This window comes from Lycium ferocissimum, chromosome 1 (assembly GCF_029784015.1).
Source record: "Lycium ferocissimum isolate CSIRO_LF1 chromosome 1, AGI_CSIRO_Lferr_CH_V1, whole genome shotgun sequence".
NCBI classification, from domain to species: domain Eukaryota; kingdom Viridiplantae; phylum Streptophyta; class Magnoliopsida; order Solanales; family Solanaceae; genus Lycium; species Lycium ferocissimum.
This window is the reverse complement of record NC_081342.1, coordinates 10,996,237-11,022,052: the sequence shown is the minus strand read 5'-3', so window position 1 is coordinate 11,022,052 and position 25,816 is coordinate 10,996,237. Positions and strand designations below refer to the sequence as shown.

The 25,816-nt window shown below is 33.2% G+C and overlaps 1 protein-coding gene and 1 pseudogene across 1 annotated transcript; both read right to left on the bottom strand.

The window, feature by feature from the left end:
• Window positions 1-4,303: 4,303 nt before the first annotated feature.
• LOC132068600 (2-hydroxyisoflavanone dehydratase-like) lies at window positions 4,304-5,915 on the bottom strand (annotated as a pseudogene).
• Window positions 5,916-7,481: 1,566 nt separating this feature from the next.
• LOC132047481 (2-hydroxyisoflavanone dehydratase-like) lies at window positions 7,482-9,152 on the bottom strand. Its single transcript, XM_059438522.1, has 2 exons — window positions 8,590-9,152; window positions 7,482-8,180 (listed from the first exon to the last, which is right to left on the bottom strand). The coding sequence occupies exons 1-2, from the start codon at window positions 9,064-9,066 to the stop codon at window positions 7,707-7,709; spliced, it is 951 nt and encodes a 316-aa protein (XP_059294505.1). The 5' UTR covers window positions 9,067-9,152; the 3' UTR covers window positions 7,482-7,706.
• Window positions 9,153-25,816: the final 16,664 nt, after the last annotated feature.

Genomic DNA, 25,816 nt, shown 5'->3' with positions numbered 1-25,816 from the left:
TTTGAGTAGACATATTTTTCTAAAGCCACATGGTTTTTTTTTTCTGGTGGGTTGGGTCTGCTTCGTTTAAAAAAATGGGTAGACTTATTTTGTTTTAAAGCCACAAAGATATTTTTTTTAAACGAACCAGACCCGACCCATCAGAAAAAATTTACCATGTGGCATCAGAAAATATGTCTACTCAAAAAAAAAAATGAGTAGACTTTTTTTTTTAAAGCCACATGACATTTTCTTAATTAAAAATAAGCTAAATGATTTTTTAAAAAAATCCCGTTAGCGAAAAGGGTATATTTGCATTATTTGTGTAAGGGCAGGGTTATATTTGCACCATTTTGTAACGGCAAAGGTATATATACACCACTACTTTAACGGGAGGTATATCTGCTCTAAATCGCAAAGCTGTGGGATATATTTGCACCTTTGCTCTATTTTAATTTAGTACTGTAGTACTTTTTCTTTGTTTTTCTTGTTATGTTTGTGTTTCAAAATCCCAAGTAAAGGATGTAGCATATATCTATATATATAAGTGTGGAAGAGGGACTAACACAGTTGTGACTGCTTGTACCAAAAGATTTATAAATTGTACACGCAATGATTGCTTGTACCAAAAGCTATATAACTTGTACACTTTAATCAACTACTTTTTTATCCCACGTGGACATATGTCATAGTACTTAATATTTATTCCCTTCTCTTGTATGGACGTATATACTTCAATTTTAATTTTCCAACACATTTATTTCCTCCGTGCACTTTTACTTGTTCACTTTTGACTTTTCACGTTCTTGCTGAATATTTATTCTCTTCTCATGTATAGACGTATGCAGTTCAATTTTAATTCTCCTACACAAATTTATTTACACTTTTACTTGTTCACTTTTGACTTTTCATGTTCTTTAAGAATTAATAAATCCCACGTGGATATATGTCATAGTAATGAATATTTTTTCTCTTCTCATGTATACACGTATGCACTTCAATTTTAATTCTCTGACACATTTATTTCCTTTGTGCACTTTTACTTGTTCACTTTTGACTTTTCACGTTCTTGCTGAATATTTAATCTCTTCTCATGTATATATGTATGCACTTCAATTTTAATTCTCCGACATATTTATTTCCTCCTTGCACTTTTGCTTGTTCACTTTTGACTTTTTACATTCTTTAAGAATTAATAAATGAAGTACTCCCTCTGTCCCATATTACTTGACCACATTACTTGACTTTTCTCGTTCTTTAAGAATTAATAAATGAAGTAATCCCTTCGTCCCATATTACTTGGCCACATTACTATACTTGACTTTTCACATTCTTTAATAATTAATAAATGAAGTACTCCCTTCGTCCCATATTACTTGGCCACATTACTAAAAATATATGTCTATTTTTTTATTCTATATTTTTCTTATTATATATAAACGCCCAAGGTAGACGAACACAACAACAATAAGTTGTACAAATAGCAATTGAAATTGTACTCTAAGCAGGGACTAACATGTGTACATTTCAGAAGTTGAACATTAATTCTACCTCTTATGTGTTTACTTTTTAAGTCCCCACAAGTCTGCAGTGTCTTAATTGTCCTTTCATTTCCTTCATTTGGCATATACTCCCTCTGTCTCAATTTAAGTGTCTACATTTGACTAGACACAACGTTTAAGAAATAAAGATAGACTTTTAAATCTTGTGGTTCTAAATTAAAAATGTGTATAATATAATAAAATATCCTTTGAATCACGTGATTATAAACTTGACATGTAGGATATTTGAATTGTCAATTTACTAAATATAAAAAGAGGCGGACATAACCAAAATAAGACAATTTTTATTTATTTAACAACAAACGTCCAAGGTGGACGAACACAGCAACAATAAGTTGTATAAAAAGCAACTGAAACTGTATTCTAAGCCGGGACTAACATGTGTACATTTCAGAAGTTTAACATTAATACTACCTCTTGTGTGTTTACTTTTTAAGTCCCCACGTGTCCACAGTGTCTCAATTATCCTTTCATTTCCGTCGCGTTGGCATATACTCCTCTCGTCTCAATTTAAGTGTAAAACGAAGTTTAAGAAATAAAGATAGACTTTTGAAACATCTAAATTAAAAATGTGTAAAATATAATAAAATATCTTTTGAATCTTGTGATTATAAACTTGACATATAAGATATTTGAATTGTCAACTTACTAAATATAAAAAAAGGCGGACATAACCAAAATAAGACAAATTTTAACAACAATTGAGAAATTAAGGGGAAAAATAAGAGGAAAGGAAAAAAAAAATATAGAGACTCACTAAGGAGAATCGCAGTATCCGTTGCAAAATATACAAATCACAAAGACTAACTAAAGTGAATAACCAAATTAATCATGTTGGGCTCCGTGCATCGCACGGGCATAGTTTGCTAGTAGTCAATAGGTTTAACTAATCATCCGAACATTTTCTTAACTAAATTTCAAAAGTAAAGTATAATGGAGTACTTAATGGTAAGAATCTAAATGTTAAACCCGTCAAATCTAAATTTTTGAACTATCCATTTATAACAGTGCATGCATTTTCTTGAAGTCTTTAATCATCCCCTGATTAGTGATAAAATAGAAATATTAGAACTAAAGTATGCTAAATATGAAGAGGAAATACTATTTCCTTCTGAAATAGATTAAAAAAAGATCTTGTTATAACAATTACAGTAGTAAATCGAAACGAAGAAAGAATTAAATAATTTACATTTAGTACTTGAACATCAATCATGAAGTTGTTCTTGACTTCTTGTAGTAAAGGAAGTCCCTCCCCTGTCTCATCAATTTCATTATTAGCCCCTGCCTTTAATGTATTTAATTAATTGCATGATTGCCAAATCTTCTTTTTCTTTTTGTTCTTTATTTGACAATTGATGTTTTTACTTGTCAAACACGCTCAAACCTACTTCTCACTTTCAACTTTCTCCCTCTTTCATTAATAATTTTGTCTTCTTTTGCATGTCTTACTGGAAATTTCGGTCTGTCTACACATGGGTTTGGTTGGTGAGCCCAAAGAATAGTCCTTAATAATTTTGTTAGTAATTTTAGAGATAATGCAGTGATAATGTATTAGGTAGGAGTGACATTAGTATTATGATATTTTTTTAAAAGGTATTTATAAAAATCTTAATCACCACGGAAGAAAACAAGGGAACAAAGTTTAGAAATCAGTCACTGAAAATAACAGATATTCATTGTGCTACCTAGCTACCACGTAAAAAATATAGATTTAAAGAGATCTCGTTTGATTTGATTTAAATATAATAAGTAATATTCCCTCCGGTCCAATTTATGTAATGGTGTTTGACTGAACACAAGATTTTATGTGGCTATAAGCAGTGGGGCAATTAAAATTTTCACTAAAGGATTCAAAATATGTAGAAGTGAACACACAAAGAAGTCAAAGGAGGTTCAATATCTACTCAATATACATAAAAAAATAATTTTAATCATGTATAAACAGTGTAATTTTTTGCCGAAGGGGGTTCTGATTGGCTATACCTGGCTCCGCCCCTGGCTATAAGTTAATACAATTTAAGAAATAAAAGAAGATTTTTTAAAAAAATTTGTGGTTTAAAATAAGATATGAGTATTTGTGTGGATATACTTTATCTCATTAAGGGTAAATGAGTATTTTATAGTTAAAATCGTTATCGAAACGTGTCATTCATTTTGGGACCAACTAAAAATGAGAAAGTATCCATAAATCAGAACGGATAGGAGGGAGTAACATTATCGTGGTATTGGGAAATATGCACGCACTTCGATCTAACATATATATTAAGTGGATACTCTTTTTAAATCGGAGGGAGTACTATATATGATACCATCTCCTACTAACATTAAAGATTACTCCATATGTATATTTTGTGTATGAAGGTCGCCATATTTTGCTTATACTGAATTTTGCTCATACTGTATATTCCACGAAAATATATTTATGGAATATATTTGAGACCTAATGAGGTCGCTTTCAAAAACCGACAAGCCTTTTGCAACCTGGGCTTGAGATCGGTTTTTATCGAACACTGACCTTATGGGGTCGCTATTTTTTTATCGAATTTCACAGTTTTTTTAGTAGTGATACTGTCAAATTTAACGGTGTCGTTTTCCTAAATATTTTTTAACTATTATAGTAAAATGTTATTATAGAGAACATATAATATAGGAGTAATTAGCATATGAAAAATCAGTCCCAAAATAAACTTGACAGTTACAGTGGAAAATTATAATAGAGAGTGACTCGTAGAGAGCTCAGATTGTAGTAGGCATGAACCAGTTGGAACTTCCAAAAGAACGTTCGTTACAAATAAGGAACTTTAGAACAAATAAACTTTGACATCATGATCTTCTTAACATTTCATGAAATCGACATAGACAAGAAAATGTAATGAATCATCTCAATTATTGGAGACTAAAAAACAGTCACACACAATACTTTGTGATAAAATTAGCCATTTCCTTTATCAAATCTATGGCCTTTTCTTTCTCAGGATCAAATATCTGAAAGCAATGATCTTCTCCTTCAACATCAATCAATACAATTTCCCCTTTCCACTCACTTTTCTTCACAGCTTCAACATACTTAATACCTATATTTCTCAGCTCATCTTTCTCTGCAACATACACCAAAATATTCGAACACCCTAATCCTGATAAACTTTGAGCTTTTTCAACAAAAGGATTAATTCTTGGATCATCAACTCCATCCTCAGCTGTTGGATTCACAAACTCCCAAATCCTACTAAGCAAACTATCTTCCTTAAAATCACTCGATGTTAAAAAATATGGAAAACAAAGTATAGAACCCAATATTTTGATTCCCCCATTCAAGCTTTCGGATCCAGATCTGAGAGCTAAATGGTGAACTATGTTACCTCCAGCGCTATCACCCCCAATTAGTAACTGTTGATGAAAATACAATAAATTACAGTTGAAAATAATATGTACAAAAGAAAATAAATAAACAAACATTCGGCGCGAATATCTCACTTTATTTTTAACTACACATCAACTTCACTTTTATTATGCACACTATAATATTTTCTCACACATTTCTCATACACTATACTCCCTCCTTCCAAATTTATACGACACTCTTTCTGTTTTAGTAAAAGAATGACACTTTTCTATATTTAGCAACAATATAACTCTAAAATTCTCATTTTACCCTTAATGAAAAAATTTATAGCCGCAAATTTTTTTTTGACCTGTTTTAGACCACAAATTCAAGAGTCTTTCTTTCTTTGTTAAACTTCGTGCTCGGTCAATCAACTTCAGATAAATTGGGATGGGAGGGAGTACAAAATTTCTAATGCACAATATAATATAATATAATATAATATTTTTCATTACACAACTCATGAAAGAAACAAAACACCTCTATATATATGTGTGGAATTCTTACCTTCTCAAAGTCACCATGGTTAACTAACCATGGTTCCTTTTCGAACCCCGGTTTTTCAACAACATGTGACCCAACCCATTGAAGTGCGGTCCAAGAATCTTCCTACGCTACAGGAAGAGGATGTTCTGGAACAAGACGATACTCGACTGAAACAGCAATAACATTAGCTTCGGAAACTACAAGGTTAAGCCGTTAAGGTAACGGTGGTGGAGGAAAGAGAAAGCAGATTCAAGACAAAATCCACTCCCATGATAGTATACTAAGATTGGTAGTTTTTGGTTTGTAGTGTTTGTCAGTTTTGGCAAGTAAATTCTGGCCTTGACTTCTTGTGAAATGTTTATGTCTTTTGAGGCTACGCCCGTGATAGGGTCTAAAGGGGATGGTGGAACGATAGGTGAACCGAATATACGTTCAACATGGCCATTTTTGTAAACACGAAGGAGTGGAGAGAAATCAATTGTTACTTCGTTATCGCTATAGTCCATAGTGTGTTAGTGATTTATCTTTTTTTTGAGGTGAAAAGGAGATATATAAACTAGACTCTAGTCCACAATTGTTGTTGTTGTGTCTTTTTATAATGTCTTGTTAAGAAGTGTTGATCATGGACTACAATGGGAACACGATATAAGAAAATATTTCTTACACTCTCCGTCCTAATTTAAGTGTCTCAATTTCACTGAACGCAAAGTTTAATGAACAAAAAGAGATTTTTGAATTTTGTGATACTAAATTAAAGAGGTGTAAGGTACTAAAATATTCTTTAATTTTGTTATTTTAAACTTGTTATATAAGATATTTGAATTGTCAATTCACTAAATATAAAAAAAGACATGTATTAAAAAAATAAAGAGATAATTTCAAAGACCTCCCCGCACGTTTGCCTTAATCACAGTGACCTCCATTATGATTTACAATATTTTAAATTTAAAACTAAAATGTACATTTATATTTTTTCCTCTTTCATTAATGATTTTATCTTCTTTTGCATGTCTTACTGGAAATTTCGGTCTGTCTATTGTGACCTCAAAGAATAGTCCTTAATAATTTTGTTAGTAATTTTAGAGTTAATAATGTTTTAGTTAGGAGTGACATTAGTATTATGCAATTTTTTTAAAAGCTAAGGTGTTATAAAAATATTAATCACCATGGAATAAATTAACAGAGTTTAGTAATCAGTCACTGACTAACATATCTTATATGTGCTACCTGCCACATAAAAAATATTGATAATGAAGAGATCCCGTTTGATTTGATTTAAATATAATAAGTACTACTTCCTCCGGTCCAATTTATGTAAATGTGTTTGAGAGAACACGGAGATTACTTTTAAAATTTGTGGTTTAAATATTTATGTAGTTATAAATTATCTCATTAAGAATAAAATAGGTATATTATAGTTAAAATTGTTACTAGAACGTGTCAACCTTTTTAGAACCGACTAAAAAGAAAAGACATAAATTGAAACGGAAGGAGTAACATTATTGTGGTATTGGAGAAAAATATTGACGCACTTCGATCTAACGTATACTACTTCTACTATATATTGATATCTCCTACTAACATTAGAAATTACTCCATATGCATATTTAATGTGTATGGCATTATTTCCTTTTAGTATATTTTAAAATGAAAAACGTTTATTATGAAATTTGTTGCATGATTTTGCAATGTTGAGACATGGAGACATCAATCATTCGTTCCAATATTGTCGCAAAAATTCAAGATAAAAGAAGAAGATACATGTATAATACTAAACTACGTTGTCATCTATAAAAAAATATTTATTTTATTTCTACTTGTTAGCCGAGACCGATGTCTTAAATAGGAAAAAAATATTAGCAATCGGAATTACCAACTTGTACTAAAAGGAAAATACGAAAAGATTCAAGAACACTAGGAATACAATCAAGTTTCACTATAACAATGTCGTTTGCCTAGATATATTTTGGCTATTATAGCAAAATATTGTTAAAGAGAACACATAATATGAAAAATTAGTTTAAAAAAAGCTTGACTATTATAATTAAAAATTATTATAGAGAATGACTCTAGTAGAAAACTCGGATTGTAGTAGCATGAACCAGTTGGAACTTCCAAAAGAGCGTTCAATTACAAATAAGGAACTCTAGAATAAATGATATTCCATACTACTAAAAAAAGGGTACGTTATCAAATAAACTTTGACATGATGATCTTCTTAACTTTTCCTAAAATGGACATTGCCAAGAAAATGTAATGAATCATCCCAATTATTAAAGAGTAAAAAACAGTCGCACTCAATACTTTTTGATAAAATTAGCCATTCCCTTAATCAAATCTTTGGCCTTTTCTTTCTCAGGATCAAAAATCTGAAAGCAGTGATCTTCTCCTTCAACATCAATCAATTCAATTTCCCCTTTCCACTCACTTTTCTTCACAGCTTCAACATACTTAATTCCTATATTTCTCAGCTCATCTTTCTCTGCAACACATACCAAAATGTTTGAACAACCTAATCCTGATAAACTTTGAGCTTTTTCAACAAATGGATTAATTCTTCGATCATCAACTCCATCTTCAGCTGATGGATTCACAAACTCCCAAATCCTACTAGGCAAACTATCTTCCTTAAAATCACTCGATGTTAAAAAATATGGAAAACATAGTATAGAACTCAATATTTTAATTCCTCCATTCAAGCTTTCGGATCCAGATCTGAGAGCTAAATTGTGAACTATGTTACCTCCAGCACTATCACCCCCAATTAGTACCTGTTGAAAAATTATACCAAAAACGCAATCATTATACAAAGAAGAACACAAAGATAAATGCTTGACAATATGAACAATGAACACAGCATTGAAGGTTTTGAAACCACGTACGAAACGCTTTTTTAAAAATGATATTTGCTCCTCTCTTGTGTGAGATTGTATGCAAAATAAAAGAGTTTTCGGGACAAGAAGACAAGTATTGGCGTAAAACTACAAAGTTGGTTTTTGCTGTAAATTAATTAACGATGAATTTTTATTTTTATTTTTTTTCAAAAGCAAGACCAATTTGACACTTAAATAAACAGCAGCAGTTAAGAAATTTTGAAAGACACATCCTCGTTAAAAGACATCTTTCTCTTTAAAACTCTTTGTTTATAATCTGTAGTTAAACAAAAAATTCCAACAGTACCTTCTCAAAATTACCATGGTTAACTAACCACGGTTCCTTCTCGAACTCGGGTTTATCACCAACATGTGACCCGACCCATTGAAGTGCGGTCCAAGAATCTTCATACGCAACTGGAAGAGGATGTTCTGGAGCAAGACGATACTCTACTGAAACAGCAATAACATTAGCTTCGGAAACTATAAGGTTAAGGTAACGGTGGTCAAGAAAAGAGAAAGCAGATTCAAGACAAAATCCACCACCATGATAGTATACTAAGATTGGTAGTTTTTGGTTTGCAGTGTTTGTGAGATTTGGGAGGTAAATTCTGGCTTTTATTTCTGGTGAAATGTTTATGTCTTTTGAGGTTACGCCGGTGATAGGGTCTTCTGGTGATGGTGGAACGATAGGTGAGCCAAACATACGTTCAACATGGCCATTTTTGTAGACACGAAGGAGTGGAGAGAAATCAACTGTTACTTCGTTATCGCTAGAGTCCATGGTGTATTAGTGATTCTAATGTTTGATTTTGAGGTGAAAAGGAGATATATAAACTAGACTTTTGTCCTCAATTCTTGTTGTTGTGTCTTTTTATAATGTCTCGTTAAGAAGTGTTAATCATGGACCACAATGGGAACACGATATAAGAAACTATTTCTAAGGCCTTCGTCCTAATTCGTCATGACTGAGCGTAAAATCTATATATATATATAGATATATATATATATAGATATACATATATTATATATATATAGATATACATATATATGTATATCTATATACATATATACATATACATATAATATATATACATATATATGTATATCTATATACATATACATATATATATGTATATCTATATACATATATATATAGATGTATATGTATATATATATATATATATATATATATATATATATATATATATATATATATATATATATATATACATATATATATATATATATATATATATATATATATATATATATATATATATATATATATATATATATATAATAATTTCGTACGTTCTAAAAAAAACTAGGAATCATATTTATCTATTTTCTCCTTTTTTTGAATTATTTCCGCATTATTTTGCTTTCTCTTAAAAAGCCTAAAAGTTTCGGCAGAAACCGTAAACGTGCGCCTCATAGAATAAGCGCCCGTTCGGCAACATAAACGTACACTTCATAGAAGAAGCGCCTGTTCGGCAACATGATCAAAACAAGAAACTTATTGAAGATTCCAAAAATATCTTCCAAAAGAAAAAACCTGAACCCACAATGGCGTTTACTAACTTTATACATAGCAGAAACCCAAAAGTATTCGCCCTGTTTCTTAATCACTGGACGCAGACTTTCTCTCCATTAAGGCCATCTCAATGCAACCGGTACATACATTATGCTATTGCATTTACTACTTTTACATTATTTTATTACGGATAAGTGAATTCATATGCCATATAATTTTACACGTCATTGTTAACACCGAATGGCTGCTTGTACTATCACAAGGTTTCTAAATTGATAATCGTCATTTCAATTTGGAGGCCCAAGTTCATTTGGTTTTAGTTATATATTTCATGATCTCCCATTCTTAAGTAGCTACATGTTTGTAGGCCAACTCTTCAAAGAGGACATTGTGAATAAAAAATTACATGCACTAGGTGTTTATACCAATTAATGGATGCATATGTTAATCAATGAATCATGATCTCCCATTCATTAAGTGTCAAAAAATGTAGACATATCGTCACTTAGGTTCAACCCCGTGACCTTAGGGACTTTTCGAATCTAAAAAATTAACATGCGCTAAAGGTGTTTGTGTCAATTAATGGACATATGTATACATACCAATAAAATCAAAATTTCACCTATCCATACAATGTAATTTTTCAGCGAAGGGGTGTTGACACCCCTCGAGCAAAGGTGACTCCGACCCTGGTCGTGGTTAATTAATAGATAGTTTAGTTCATTGAACCACTTAACTATGGTAAGTTGTATTGGTTTGGGGTAAACACTCCGTGAGGATGAGTAATTACCCTTCTCCTATTACACTGACTCTGTTCCTTTATGAGGGACTAATTTATCTTTCCCATGATTAGATTATGAACATCCAAATATAAAATTTACTGCCACCATCAAAATATGTAGTACATCTACGAATGTTTACGGACAATGTCATAATGTCATAAACAGTAAGGAAAAGTTGCTGCTAAGGGCTTGAAAACAAGTAAAGTGTATTTTATACTTTTTGTGTACACAAAATAGAGAAAGTCGAGGAACAAATGTTACCACCGAAAAATATGTAGAAGACAACATGACGGGAGCAGGCTTGAGAAGGATCAAAAGACTTAATCTTGATGCAAGAGGAAAAAATCTAGGTTATTCAGTTTCTTGATATATATGTGTTGCAATACTAAATCTTCTACTACTTTATGTTGAAGAAGTTCTAATTGCCTCAAGTTTTCACAAGAATCTATCTTTTCGTTATTTTTATTATTTGGATATTAGGGAAGGATAGTTCATTATCTTAATGAGATCATTTATGACCGCGCTTCCCTAGTTTAATAAATAAAAAGAGAATTTTTGAATTTTCTGATATTACATTAAAGAGGTGTGTAATGTACAATTTTTTTTTTTAATTTTATAATTTTAAACTTGCTATATTTTAATTATCAATTTACTATAAATATAGAAAAAGCCATTCTTTTAGAAACGTATTAAAATAAATCGTCACTTCGTTGTCGCCGAGTCCATGGCATATTAGTGATTCTATTGTTTATGAGGTGCAAACTAAAGGAGACTCTTGTCCCAATTGCTGTTTTTTTTGTCAAGTTGGGAAATGTTGATCGTGGACTAGAATGGGAACACGATATAAAATCATTTAATATTAAGATAGGAGTAATATTGCTTTACATGTGCTGGGGAGGTTGAAGTTAAGCCCGTCAACCCGTTCGGGTTAACCGGTTCAAACCGGTAACCGGAACTGGAATCGGAACCGGTTTACCGGTTCCAGTCAACTGTTTAATATATACCGGTCCGATTTCGATTTTTTTGAAACCGGAACCGGACCGGTTAAACCGGTCGAATTAAATTTTTTTTTTTTAAATGTAGCCGTTGGGCTGGGTGTTGGATCGTTGGCCAACGGTCCATTAGCAAAAATGGCCGTTGCCAAATGGTTCCAAACCCCCATTTTGCCCCCCCCCCCCCCCCCCCCCCCCCCCCCAACCCCCCAAACTTTTTTTTAACACTTTAACCCATCCCCTACTCCTATATAAACTCCTCTCCATTTCCATTTTAATCCACACCAATTCACTCTTCTCTTTCTCTCAATCTCTCAATTATAGTTACTTTGCAACAATTAGCCACTTTAAATTTCTCTCAATTAAATATTATAAAGTCTTATTATAGTTTCAATTATTAATTTTGCAATTATAATATTGTTGGTGGAGTTGGTGATTTTGCAACAATCCGAAGTAGCTTTGGTGGATTTGCAATTCTAGCCGCCTTCACTTTGTTGGAAATTAGTCCAGCAATTTGGTACCTTCGTTCCAACTCTATCTTTATTTTTCGCAATTTAATTCTAGCAATTTAATTTATTGCAATTTATTTTCTTGTGATTTATTTGAGTGTGATTTAAATTAATTCTATTTAATAATGGCGAAGAGATTTAGACGTTGTGCCGGTAGTAGTGGTATTGTTAGGGGTGGGTTTAATGAGGAAACATTTATGGAAGAAACACCTAATTTAGGTATTGATGTTGGTGGAAATAATCCACTTTTAATTCATGAGGCAATGCAACAACATTATACCGACACTTTTAATGAAATTGATGATGATGAAACACAAGCCCCTGAAAATCCCATAGGAGATACAGGTCCTGCACAATCACATACACAAGACAAACCGCCTAGAACTCGTAAGTCAACCGCTAAAATTTGGAAACATATGACTAAGGATAAGGAAAGCCAAACAGCTAAATGTAACATATGTGGACAAGTATTTGCTTTTAGATAAGGAACTAGTAAGGATGGTGGAACGGGTACACTAAATGGTCATATGAGAAAGAAACATATGGATGTTTGGGGAGAGAAAACGGGTTCAAATGTTGGGGGTATTCAAATGACGATAGACCCACGAATCGGTAAAATTTTTAAGTATGACAAGAAAAAAGAGCGTGTAGAAATAGCTAAAATGGTAGCTTATGATTGTTTACCATTTTCCTTTCCTTCGGGTTTGGGGTTTGTTACTTACATTCAACGTTGTTATAATCCGTTATTTGAGGGTATTCCTAGAATCACTTGTAGAGCGGATGTTATAGATTTGTATAAAAAATATAGATTTTATTTGTGCCATGTATTTAATTATTTAAATTGTAATGTTTCTCTTACCGCTGATTTGGGTCTTAGTCTTAACAAGTTAGATTTTTTTGCTATTACATGTCATTGGATTGATGATAATTGGGTTATGCAAAAAAGAATTATAGCTTTTTTATATGATGAAGGGAAAGGTCGTCACGATGAAAAATTTTAGCGGATTCAATGTCTACTATTATGAGATTTTTTAACATTTATAGAAAAATACTTTGTATTGCTTTAGATAATGCTTCTAATAATACAAAGGCGGTTGGTCTTTTAAAGAGGGAATTAAACCCTCCGCTAAAAAATATTTTTCATGTGAGATGTAGTTGTCACATTTTAAACTTAATTGTTAAAGATGATCTTGTGTGTTTTGAAGATTCTATTCAAAAAGTTAGAGATGCGGTTGCGTTTCTTTTTTGTAATGCTAATAGGGGAAGACTTATAGATTTTAAGAATTCTTGTGTGGAAAATAACCTTAGACCTAGAAAAATTCAAGTAGAAATTGAGACTAGGTGGAACTGCACTTACATTAAGCTACAACAAGCATATGAGTATAGAATTCCCATACAACAAGTTCACAACAAATATAATATTAATAATGATGATTGGTTAAATTTTACGGATTTGGAAGATGTTAAGGAATGGGTTGAACTCTTAGAATTTTTTTATAATGCAATTCTTGCTTTTTCTAAACAATTTTATCCCACGTTAACCGGAATTTTAGCCTACTTAGCGGAAATAGCTAGAGTTTTACAAGAGTATAAAAATAAATCCTGTTATCAAGCGGCTATTTTTAATATGACAACAAAATTTAAGAAGTATTTTTTTCCCATCCCAACTTTATTTATATTGGGTTCTCTTTTAAATCCTTGTTTAAAAATGTCTTATACTAGAGCATTGGTTAATCAAATTTATACATTTTTAGAATTGAAGAGGGAGTTGAACCATCTTTAGAAGAAGCCGAGCTCGCTATTGATACCGAGTTTGGAAAAGTTTTTAGTCATTATTCTAATTTGAAAGAAAATGCTACACTCGTTGCTCCACGCCCTACTACTTCTCAAAGTAGCAAAAAGAGCTTGTCGGGTTTGTCGCATTTAAAAGTTTTACATTCACATCCAACTCCTTCTCATAATGAAAACTTTGATGAATATTGCTTTTATTTGATGCAGCCAAATGTGGATATCAAGGAACTAGATGATTTGGACGTCTTAGCATGGTGAAAGAAATACAAGGCATGTTATCCGATACTTTCAAGCATGACTCAAGATATCCTTATGGTTCAAATATCAACCGTGGCTTCGGAGAGTGCATTTAGCCAAGGAAGACAACAAATTGGAGACCATAGACACTCATTATCCGAATTTAACTTGCAAATATTAGTGTGCATTCGCAATTGGATTAGATCGGAGCGACGCAACCAAAACTTAGAAGCGGTGGAAGGCGAAGAGGAAGAGATTGAAAATTTGATAGCAAGTGGAGCGGACCAAATGGAAGACTTTGAAGATATTTCCATGACCGATTATGATATGGGGGAAATTAGCCAAATGATTGGCAATTGGTGATTTTATTATTCTACTATTTCTTTGCAACTCATGTATTATTTGCAAGTTAAAAAAATTACAACTTACAAATAAATGTTATCCAAGAATGAATAAAATATATGGCTCATTGAGCTTTCTTCTATTTATTTGTGTTTATATTTTTACTTATATTAAGTTAGGAATATATCTAAAATATACTAAGAATATACTTATAATATACATCTACTTAAATTAAAAACTAGAAAGTTATATACTTGAAAAATAACTAAAATATACTAAGAATATAAATATACTTAATTTATAAAATACGAATTTATAAACTTAGAAAAAAATTAAGCTATAAATAACTTAAGTTATATATATATATATATATATATATATATATATATATATATATATATATATATATATATATATATATATATATATAAAACAAAAACAAGAGGTTTTGGACATGTTAGAACCGGACCGGTTTCAATTTTTTAACCGAAAATCGACGCTTGTTAACCGGTTATCCGTCCGGTCCGGTTCGAACCGGTTAACAGGTTTAGTTGAAGTTAGTGCGGAAAGATAATGCTCCATTCTCAGTGGATTTTGAAGCAAAAATGAATTGCTTATTGGCCATAAAGCTTATCACCAAGGAAAACATACGATTTTTTAAAAAAAAAAATCGTATGTTTTATTACATAGGGGTAGGGGAAAGGGAAATGGGGGAGGGGATTACAATGTGGGGATTCGAACTCTCACCAACAAGGTGATAGTTTAGGTAGCCAACCAACTGAGCTACTAAGTCCCTACGGAAAACATAAGATATCATCTTGGTGTTATGTGTTTTTTTAATGTTATTATTAAAGATTATAAGTATTTATTGACAGTAAAGAAAATTGTAACTGCATATTTTTAGAGGAAGTCATAAATATGTAGATTTCCTAGTGAACGGAAGTCATAAACATCTAAAGAATTTGTTAATCTGTGATGATACGTCCAAAGAAAATCTACATATCAGGAAGTAGAGGTGTCAAAATGCGTTGGCCCAAATTTTAAACCAGAAACCCTAAAAGGGCCAAAGAATTAAATGGGCAGACGGGCCGACCCTTTTAATTGAAGGGCGGCAAAATTGAAATTTCAACCTAGCCCCAAAAAGGTTGGGTTAGGACGGGCCAGCCCTTTAAATTTTTTCGTCTTCCGAAATAACATTTTCTAAGTGAATTTTGGTACAATTTGAACATGAAACTTTTGCAAAATAGAATCTTCTACCACCCATTCTTGCGCAAATCCATATCATAGAAGAAAAAATTCAAAAGAACAAATATAAATTATTATTTTTTAATCACTAATTCAGATCACATTCAATAGAAATTAAACATAATATAAATTCTAAGACTAAAAAATATTACTCCAGTTTCTAATTACTATTTAGTAATAAATACATTTTTTTCTCATTACTTTTTATCTTTTTATTTAATTTACTTATATATATATTTTTTAAATTAATTAATTTATTATTCTTTTCTAGCCTCGGGGGTCGTTCACTCAACCTACTTCTTTCGGTACGGGCGGCCAAGAGAGGCGGGCTTTTGAGCCTCATTTATACGCCAAAGAATCTTAAATTTCGACCCTACTTAAATAAAGGGTTGCGTTGGGCTGGCCTCGTGGGCCAAGCCCATATTGACAGCTCTATTAGGAAGTGTTGATCATGGATAGATTTAGGACACGATATAATTTTTTTTTTTTTTAATAGTAAGGAAATATTTCTTGTTATAAAATAGGATAGAAGAAATATTACTTTCCATGTGCCGGGGAGGTTGAAACTAATGCAGAAAGATAATATCCAAAAATAGAGAAAACTATTTAAAGTAATGATAGTGTTACAATAAAACAAATCTTGTGATGTTGCATTCAAAGATGGAGTCCGCGACTTTTATAGGACAAAAAAAAAAAAAAAGTTGAACCAAAAAAAAAAAAACAAATAACATAAGTAGGTTTCACGCACTAATTTAGTGCGTGAAAGGACCAAACTGCAAAAATAAGAGTTTGGCCTTTCACGCACGAAATTTGTGCGTGAATGAGCCCAATAAAATGTTTCTATATTGGTGCAAAAAATTCGTTGATTTGATTTTTCCCCTTCCATATTCTGACTTTAGTGGCCAATAGGGCCCTCATTGGGACAGCATAATTTGACAAAATTTTGGGCCCTATATCATGTGGAAATATAAAGATAAAGTGAACATGCAAAACTGTTCCCAAAAAAATCACTTTGAACCAAAATACCCCAACAAAAAAAAAATGTTACAAAACTGCCTTTAGCGCAGTAATTTACTGTGCTAAAGCAGTTCACGGAGACGGAGCCGTTAATCTTGAAGACAAAGTATTTTACTGCGTTATAGAAAGTTCGTTAAAAAAAAAAAAAATCTATAACGCAGTAAAATACTGCGTTATAGAAAAAGTCCGGAAAAAAAAAATTTGGCCAACTTTATTTTTTGAAACACTTAGTGTTTTTTTCCATACTTTGACCAATGATTAGTCGTGTGTCAAGACTCCGAAACGTCAATATTCTATATAGAACCTGATATTTTTTTCTGCGTACAATAATGTAGGATCAATACATCAAGGATACGTAAACGTTCGGATCGCCATTTTAGGGATTGAAAAGGTGCCCGAAGTAAGTTTTATTTGTAAACTTTAGGTTTAAGTGTTCTATATACATAGACGTCCATTTTTATTTGAAGACTTGTTGTCATTAGCTTAAGATTTTTTATTTTTAGGGTTTAGATTTATTGAAAATAAAGCCGTTGCCAAAAATTTTTTAATCGTTTTAGAAAAGATTTTTACTGCACTAAAGAATATTTTTTTTTGTTTGTATAGCACAGTAAAATAGCGAGCACTAAAAAAAAAATTTGACAATTGTTTTTTTTTTTGCAACACTTAGTGTGTTTTTTCATACTTTGACCAACGATTAGTCGTGTGTCAAGACTCCGAAACGTCAATATTTTATATAGAACCTGATATTTTTTTATGCGTACAATAATGTAGGCTCAATACATTAAGGATACGTAAACATTTGGATCGTCGTTTTAGGGGTTGAAAAGGTATCCGAAGTAAGTTTTTTTGTTGGGATATTTTGGTTCAAAGTGATTTTTTGGGAGCATTTTGGTTCCGGACTCTGAGAATAAGGTAAGTTAGAATTTTGCATGTTCACTTTATCTTTATATTTCCACATGATATAGGGCCCAAAATTTTGTCAAATTATGCTGTCCCAATGAGGGCCCTATTGGCCACTAAAGTCAGAATATGGAAGGGGAAAAAAAATCAAATCAACGAATTTTTTGCACCAATATAGAGATATTCTGTTGGGCTCATTTACGCACAAATTTCGTGCGTGAAAGGCCAAACTCTTATATTTGTAGTTTAGTCCTTTCACGCACTAAATTAGTTCGTGAAACCTACTTATTATTATTTTTATTTTTTTTGTGTTAGCTTGGTTCAACTTTTTTTTTTTTTTATCCTACAAAAGTCGCGGACTCTTCAAAGATGTGACCCAATAACAGAACTAAAAACAGATTTGTACATGTCGCCCTGTCGGTAGTCTTTGGGATTTATTCCCCATAAGGTGAATGACATTTAATAGTGGAGCATTATTAATTCATAAAACATCCAAAACTAATACGCAAGAGATGACATCATCGTATGTTCGATACATTGTTGAGATAATAGTCAAAATACTCCCCAACGTTTGACCAAAATGTCAACTACACACCGAACCTTTGCGTTGGTCCTATTACCCCCTTGGACAATTTTTTTCAATATTAAAATGCCCCTTTTTTGCTGATGTGCACTCAATATGACAACCCCAAATTATTAACGAGGTGTTTGTCCCACACGCGCTCGGCCCACGTGCCACATCTTTAATTTCCCCTCATTTTTTATTAATTTTCCCCCTTCCTCCATCCATTTACTCTTCTTCAAAAAAAAAAAAAAAAAAAAAATCTCTCAATTTTCCACACTCCATTTTCAGTATGAGGATCCAAAAACCCATACCCAATTCTCCTTCATCTTCATCAACATCATCATCATCATCATCATCATCTTCATTAGGAGTTGAAAAAAAAAATCACACCAACTTCCTCAAATTTGATCCAAAAAAACCCAAATGTGAAAGAAAAGCTTCCTAATACCAAGTCGAACAAAAGTTCATCCATTAATTTAATCAAACAATTAAGAATTTAAAGAAACCCACTTGGTGTTCTTCATAGCTTTCTCCAAATTCCTAGCAATGGAGTTTAATTTTCTCCCCAAATCAACTCAAAGAATTAGTGCTTAGCTTAAACAACTCCAACCAAGCAACAAGTAGCAACTCCAAACAAGCAACTTTCAATCAGATTTTCTTTAACAAGATTAGATTTTCAACCTTTTTTTTTTTCATTTTTTTTTTTTTTTGGAATTTGATTTGGGAAAAAAATTCAAATGTGAAAGGAAGCTTCCTAACACCAAGTAGAACAAAGTTCATCCATTAATTTGATCAAACAATCAAGAATTTAAAGAAACCCATTTAATGTTCTTCATAGCTTTCTCCAAATTCCTAGCAATGGAGTTTAGTTTTCTCCCTAAATCAAAGAATTAGTGCTTAAACAACTCCAACCAAGCAATAAGTAGCAACTCCAAACAAGCAACTTTCAATCAGATTTTCTTTAACAAGATTAGATTTTCAACCTTTTTTTTTTTTCCAGATTTTCCTTTTTTTTTCTTCAGATTTTTTTTTTTTTTGAATTTGATTTGGGAAAACAGTGATTATTATAATCACTATCCTAGCTCTAAATTTATAATGGGTATTATTTTGACCAAAAAAATGGAGATGGGTGTTAAATAGGGTGAAGAAGAAGATGAAGTAGCCTAAAAATGGAGGGAATTTAAATTTATCTATGTGGCATCTATGTGGCGATCCAGGTTGGCATTTTAAAACACATCGGATGCTTTTTTTTAAAGGCTATAACGCGCCATCGAGCGGTGTAGTCACGCTCTTATCCACATCGACAAAAAAAGGGGCATTTTAATGCGAAAAAAAATTATCTAGGAGGGTAATAGGTCCAACGCAAAGGTTAGGTGTGTAGTTGACATTTTGGTCAAACGTTGGGGGGTATTTTGACTATTATCTCATACATTGTTTATTCCCTTTCAAGACAAGATATTTCAACAAACTAATCCTATAAAGTTTGTCCAAAATGTCCTAGCTCCTCGAGAAAACTCTATTTCCATTTTATAAGGTCGTCAATATTGACTAGGAGAATTTGATAGCTAATATAGAGAGCCCAAGACTTTTTTAACCCAAAAATAAATTTTTGGAATTAAAATAACCCATTAAAAAAAAAGAACCTAAATAGGCTTTACGCACAGATTATGTGCGTAAAAGGATCAAAGTGTAGTTTTACCCTTTAAGTCCTTTTATGCACAGAATCTGTGCGTGAAACCCCTCCCGCCCCCCGCCCCAGCCTTTATTCTTTGGAAATCAAACTCAAAATTAAGCTTTTTTTATACTTTGACCGAAAATTAGTCACAATTCAAAACACCGGAATATAAATATTTTATATAGAACTTAATATTTTTTTAGCGTACAATAACGTCGGCTCATTACATCAGGTATACATATATGTTTGGATCGTCATTTTAGGAGTTGTAAAGCGTTCCGAAGTAAGTTTGGAAACTTATTATCTTTAAGTTTTTTTTGGTACTTTGACCGAAGATTAGTCACGTTTCAAAACGTCGGAATATAAATATTTTATATAGAACTTAATATTTTTTTTAGCGTACAATAATGTCGTCTCATTACATCAAGTATACATATATGTTTGGATCGTCGTTTTAGGGGTTGTAAAGTGCTCCGAAGTAAGTTTGGAAACTTGTTATATATAGGTTTAATTGTCATATTTTACAGGGTTTTAATTAATCTAGGACGTCATATGAGTTATTATTAATCGATAATAAATACTAAAATAACTAATTATCATTAAAAAAAATACCCAAAAATATATATAATATTAACATAAAATGTACATTTTATTTACAAATACACAATCTCCTAACGCCTAAGGCCAACCCCACCACTCTCAATATTATCAGGATCCTCTCTCCTCCTCTTAATGACAGGATGATTTATGCCATGATCATCCTTTCTTCCCTTCTTCAAGCCCTGGGTGAAAATATGCTTCCTATAGGAGACGACGGCGGTTGAAACCTCAGTAGCCTCAGTAGATGCCTCAGGAGATGACTCAATCGGAGGAGACTGGACCGGGAAGCGAAGAATGAACACGAACATATATAAACAATTTAATGTTTCATAAACTAAACATGAAATAACATATAAACAATTATTTAATAAATTATTTCTTTGTAAAAAAATAAACCTGTGTGTCGACGGCCTCCTGAGATGGCTGGCCAGAGGGCTCCTTAGCTGGTTCCTCAACGGTCTCATGAGCGCTACCTAGAGCTGTAGCTGGAGGTGGAGACGGGTCAATCTGGACAGGCAAAGACGGGTCCACAGGCGCAGAAGAATGAACCTATAATACATGTAAATAATTTAGTTTAGATTAATAAAATAATTAATTAATACATTATTTTATTGTAAAAAAATAAACCTGTGTGTCGATGGGCTCGAGATAGCATGTGAGAGGGCTCACCCTAAAGCGGCCCGCGGAGTCGAGATGTAGATGGTGCCCGTAGGCCCACTGTGAGAACCACAGAAAGTAGTCATCGAAAATAATATCCAAGTCCTCATCTCCGCCTCCCATATGTAGATCACCAAGCGGCACTGTGGAAACGATGACTAAGGATCATAATGTGGGAACATCTCTCGGCGTATATCGGTCTCTGTGCGAAGTCGACGGCACCGGAAGAAGAAGGGGGTATCGCCAGTCGACGGAGCCGGACGGCTATATCGTCGTTCATCTACTAGACCTCTGCCACCCCCAACCACCTCTTCCCGACGAAATCACCTGCGCGCCCCCACCACCTCTATCAGCCCTACCACCCTCAGGAACACCCTCTGGTACATCCTCATCGACACGATACCTGTCACGACCAGACTAGGGCCATGATGGATACCCGGGGCTAACCACCGAGCACCACTCGTTCTATTACTCATTCTGCGTACAGTCATATTTCTTATACTCATAATCGTAGGAAAACCATTTTCATTTGAATCACATTTTACCTTTATATGCATAAGCCCTTCGGCTATCAAAATAATATATACAATGAGGGAACCGTGAAACTATACTACCCACACATACGTGTCTACGAGCCTCTGCTAGAGTACTAAACATGTGGACGGGATAGGACCCCGCCGTGCCCAAAATATAAGTACACAAAAATACTGTCTCAAAATAGCACCTCCGGAATAATGAAGGGCTCTTGTTGATCTGCTGATAGCTCCTATGGATCTACACTGTCTCCCTGTCTACCTGTGGGCATGAACACAACTTCCAAAGAAAAGGACGTCAGTACGAACATTGTACTGAGTATGTAAGGCATAGACAATAATAATACATCAATGAAATAAGGAGACATCAAGTAAGGAGCAATCTGTAACTGACTGTCAATTATGATAGAAATAATGCATGTTGACTTACTTCATAATCATCATCATATATATATATATATATATATAAGCTTCCCGACCATATAGGTACGGTGTGATAATCATTAGCCCGCTTCCAGGCCTACCGCGTCCGGTACTATCTCTCGTACCGCCACTAGTGGTGTTCCGCCATGTCATCTAGACATGGTGTAATACGCTGCCCGCCGTAGCGGTGTCTGCCCGGCCATGTAGGCACGGTGTAATATCATCATCATATACTTATCATGGATCATGCATAGAACTCAAGACAAACTGTACATCTATCGGGGTGACATAAGGTCGTGAACCCCCGATTCCATTATGGAGTCTTATAAGCATTCTGCCTCACCTCGAAGGAATTAGCATAGAAGGTGAGTGTAGCACAATGAACAACATGAAAGAATCATAATTGGGATCATTAGATTTATGGAAACATCATATCATGGGCTTAAGATTCTTTAGGCTTAGACTCATCATCATCATTGTCATGCTCGTAACATATCTCTTATCTTATCTCATATGAAGCTCTTTATCAATAATGACTCATAGTCTTCGGGATGTGAGAAAATCATGAAGAAATAGGGAGAATCATGTCATAAGAATCATGCCTTAGAAAGAAGGGGCTAGCCTCACATACCTTTTCGTTTAGCTATTCTATTGCTTGATCGTTCTCCTTCAATGCTCGCGTTTCTACCTTCAAGAGAGTTCATTTTAACATTAGCTAATCGATTATATGAACGTGCTTACTAAAGCTAGAAAAAATTGGGCAGCATTTCCTCTGTTTATACAACTTTCCTCATATCATATATCAACTCCCAAACTTCTATAATAACATTCACAACATTATAACCAACAATCTTCATTTATCTACATTATCCACATTTCACAATTTCACTTCAATTCATCCATAATCATGGTCGTAGTACACTAGTACGTTTTCTCACATATAATACTTATCCATGTTCTTAATGTCATTTATAACATATTTACAATCACAACATATCAAGAATCATGACTCATCCCAAGCTGCTACTCAAAATCTCATTATTCTCATCTTTGTAACAAATTTTCTATCTCCTTTCATAAGCTAAGTCTCTCAACCACTCAATACCTTAAACAACATGGAATGATCATAACACTTACCTTAGATAGTGTGGGAATGAGCCTTGAGTGAAAATACTTCACTTGATCCAAAACCCTAGTTCACTTCCAATGGAATTTCTTGACTTGGATGAACTCTAATGAGTTTCTTACACTTGGTTTTCTTGGTTTGATGAAGTTGAGCATAAATTTCTCTTGAGTTCTTGTGGAGGAAGTGTGGAGAGCTTTCTAGAGAGTTCTTGAAGTGTTGGGTGAAAAATGAAATAAATGGAATGAGGTTGGTCCCTTATATTAATTTTAGAAGCTGGCCCGACTCAAATCTACGGACCAACATACGGTCCGTATCTTTTATACTGGCCGTAGATTTGGTCCAGTGGAAGTCCCATTCTAGGCAGAATGTACGACCAGTATGTTTTATACGGGGCCATATAATGCCCAGCTTTTCCGAACTCTTTCTCGTCGACTCGTTTGATCTCCAATCCGTATGGAACCTTCTTAACACTTATTTAACACCTCATTAACAATCTAAGAGACATTATAACTCTTCTCCAAGACATCATTAAGTCACCATTAACTTGTCACTCGTAAATCCTTTCCGATACATAACGTATACCTTGCCTTTCTTGGCAAACTTTCTTCTCTTGCCTTGAATGTCTTTGACATCTCATGACGAGGCCAAAATGCATAGGAAAATTCACTCGTCCTCTGTCAAATTCTAGTATAGTTTAAGATATCGTCCCACAGAGATTGGAACCACCTAGGCTACAGAAGTGTATTGTCTTTGGTACTATTTGAGAGAATCAAATTGATGAAAGGAGAGGTTTTGAAATTATAAATTACTTAAAATAAAATAAACAACTTATTAGAAAATTTAAAAAGAAAAGAGTTAGAGTGGTGAATCCACTTGGTACAATTATGATAAAATCTCATTCTATTAAATTCCACAAAAGAATAGAAAAACTTATTTGACTTGATTTGTGTTATGAGGAATAAAGACCTCTTGCGATTAGCTCTTAAAATCACTAAACTTATCTGAGTCAGTCCCTCCGCGAGAATTAGAACTAAAAGAAATAAGATAGAGATCCCTCAAATCATTAAACTTATTTGAGTCAATCCCTCCGTGAGAATTAGGACCGAAAGAAATAAGATAACAGTTTTAAACCAACAAAATTATTTGAATTAATCCTCCGTGAGAATTAGGACTAAAAAGAAATAATATTGAGATTTTTGAATCGATAAACTAAGCTTGAATTAATCCGTGTGAGAATTAGGACTAAGAAGCAAGATCAAAAGATTTGAATATAAAGACATGAAAAAATTAAAGTAAAGATAATATTATAACATCATACCAAGCCTTTTCAACTATCCCAACGAAAAGAAACTACTCCATTAAGGAGTATGTAAGGAAGAAATTAAAAATAAAATACTACTCCAACAAATATAAAATAAAAAGAAGAGAAATAGAGCAAAGACTATTTCCTATGTCTCTCTCAAGATTGGATTCTATCCTTTTAAGCAAAGTGCTGCCTCTATTTATAGGAAAATATAGTGTCTCCCCCTACGAATGCATTTTTTGAAGTAGTGCTCACATCCGTGACCTTACTTGATGGGTGTGAGTATGAAAGTGGCGATCACACCCGTGGATTTCAACATTTGACGGGTGTGAGTATGAAAGTGGTGGTCATACCCGTAGATTATACAAATTCTTTCTTGATGACAATACTTGACGGGTGTGAGTATGAAAGTAGCGGTCATACCCGTGGATTTCAACACTTGATAGGTCTGAGTATGAAAGTGGCGGTCACACCCGTGGATTTCAACACTTGACAGGTGTGAGTATGAAAGTGGCAGTCACAGCCGTGTATTTTACAACCTCTTTCTTTATGCCAACACATGACGGGTGTGAGTATGAAAGTGGCTGTCACACCCGTGGATTTTGCAACTTCTCTCAATATCGTCTTTATGTAATTCCCACATGTGAAATTTCAAGGTTGTGAACATGGACTTGTGGTTGCACCCATGAAATATTTTCTTATCTCTTTGGCATTTACTTATTTTTCATTCTTCCGAGATATTCTTTTTCCTGTAAGATTCTGTCAGAAAATATGCGAGAATAATATATAATTATTCATGTTTTATTTTAAAACTTATTTTTTTTATGTATAAAATTACATGAATAATTTACACCCATCATCTCAATTAGGATCATTAAATGTCATTTCTTACTTATCGAAACATCGTATACTTCGTGCCATTCGTTAGTCTATTCACTGTGCATGAACGAAAATTTTTTCGAGGTGTAACATTCTTCCCCCCTTTTGGAACATTCGTCCTCGAATGTTAAGCGCTACGAATTCTACCAAAATTTCACCGAGTTTCCCCTGTAATATGGCACTACCATCTGTCACAATGTACCCTAATAACAATGCCTCACAGGGCCACAACATAATAGCAATAAAGTCTGGCCACACACGACCCATATGCATAAAAAGAGAACATACATACCTCATAATCTTGACATTTCATCTTGGATCTCTTCCGGAAGTTGAAATAAGTGCGGGTACTTGGATTTCATATTTTCTTCCGCTTCCCAAGTCATTTCTTCTCGGTTGTTATTTCTCCATAAGACCTTAA

Coding starts and splice junctions, on each gene's coding strand:
- LOC132047481 (XM_059438522.1), bottom strand. CDS start 9,066: ATGGACTCTAGCGATAACGAAGTAACAGTTGATTTCTCTCCACTCCTT. Junction 8,181..8,589: donor ACCATGGTAATTTTGAGAAG/GTACTGTTGGAA, acceptor ATTTTTCAACAG/GTACTAATTGGGGGTGATAG.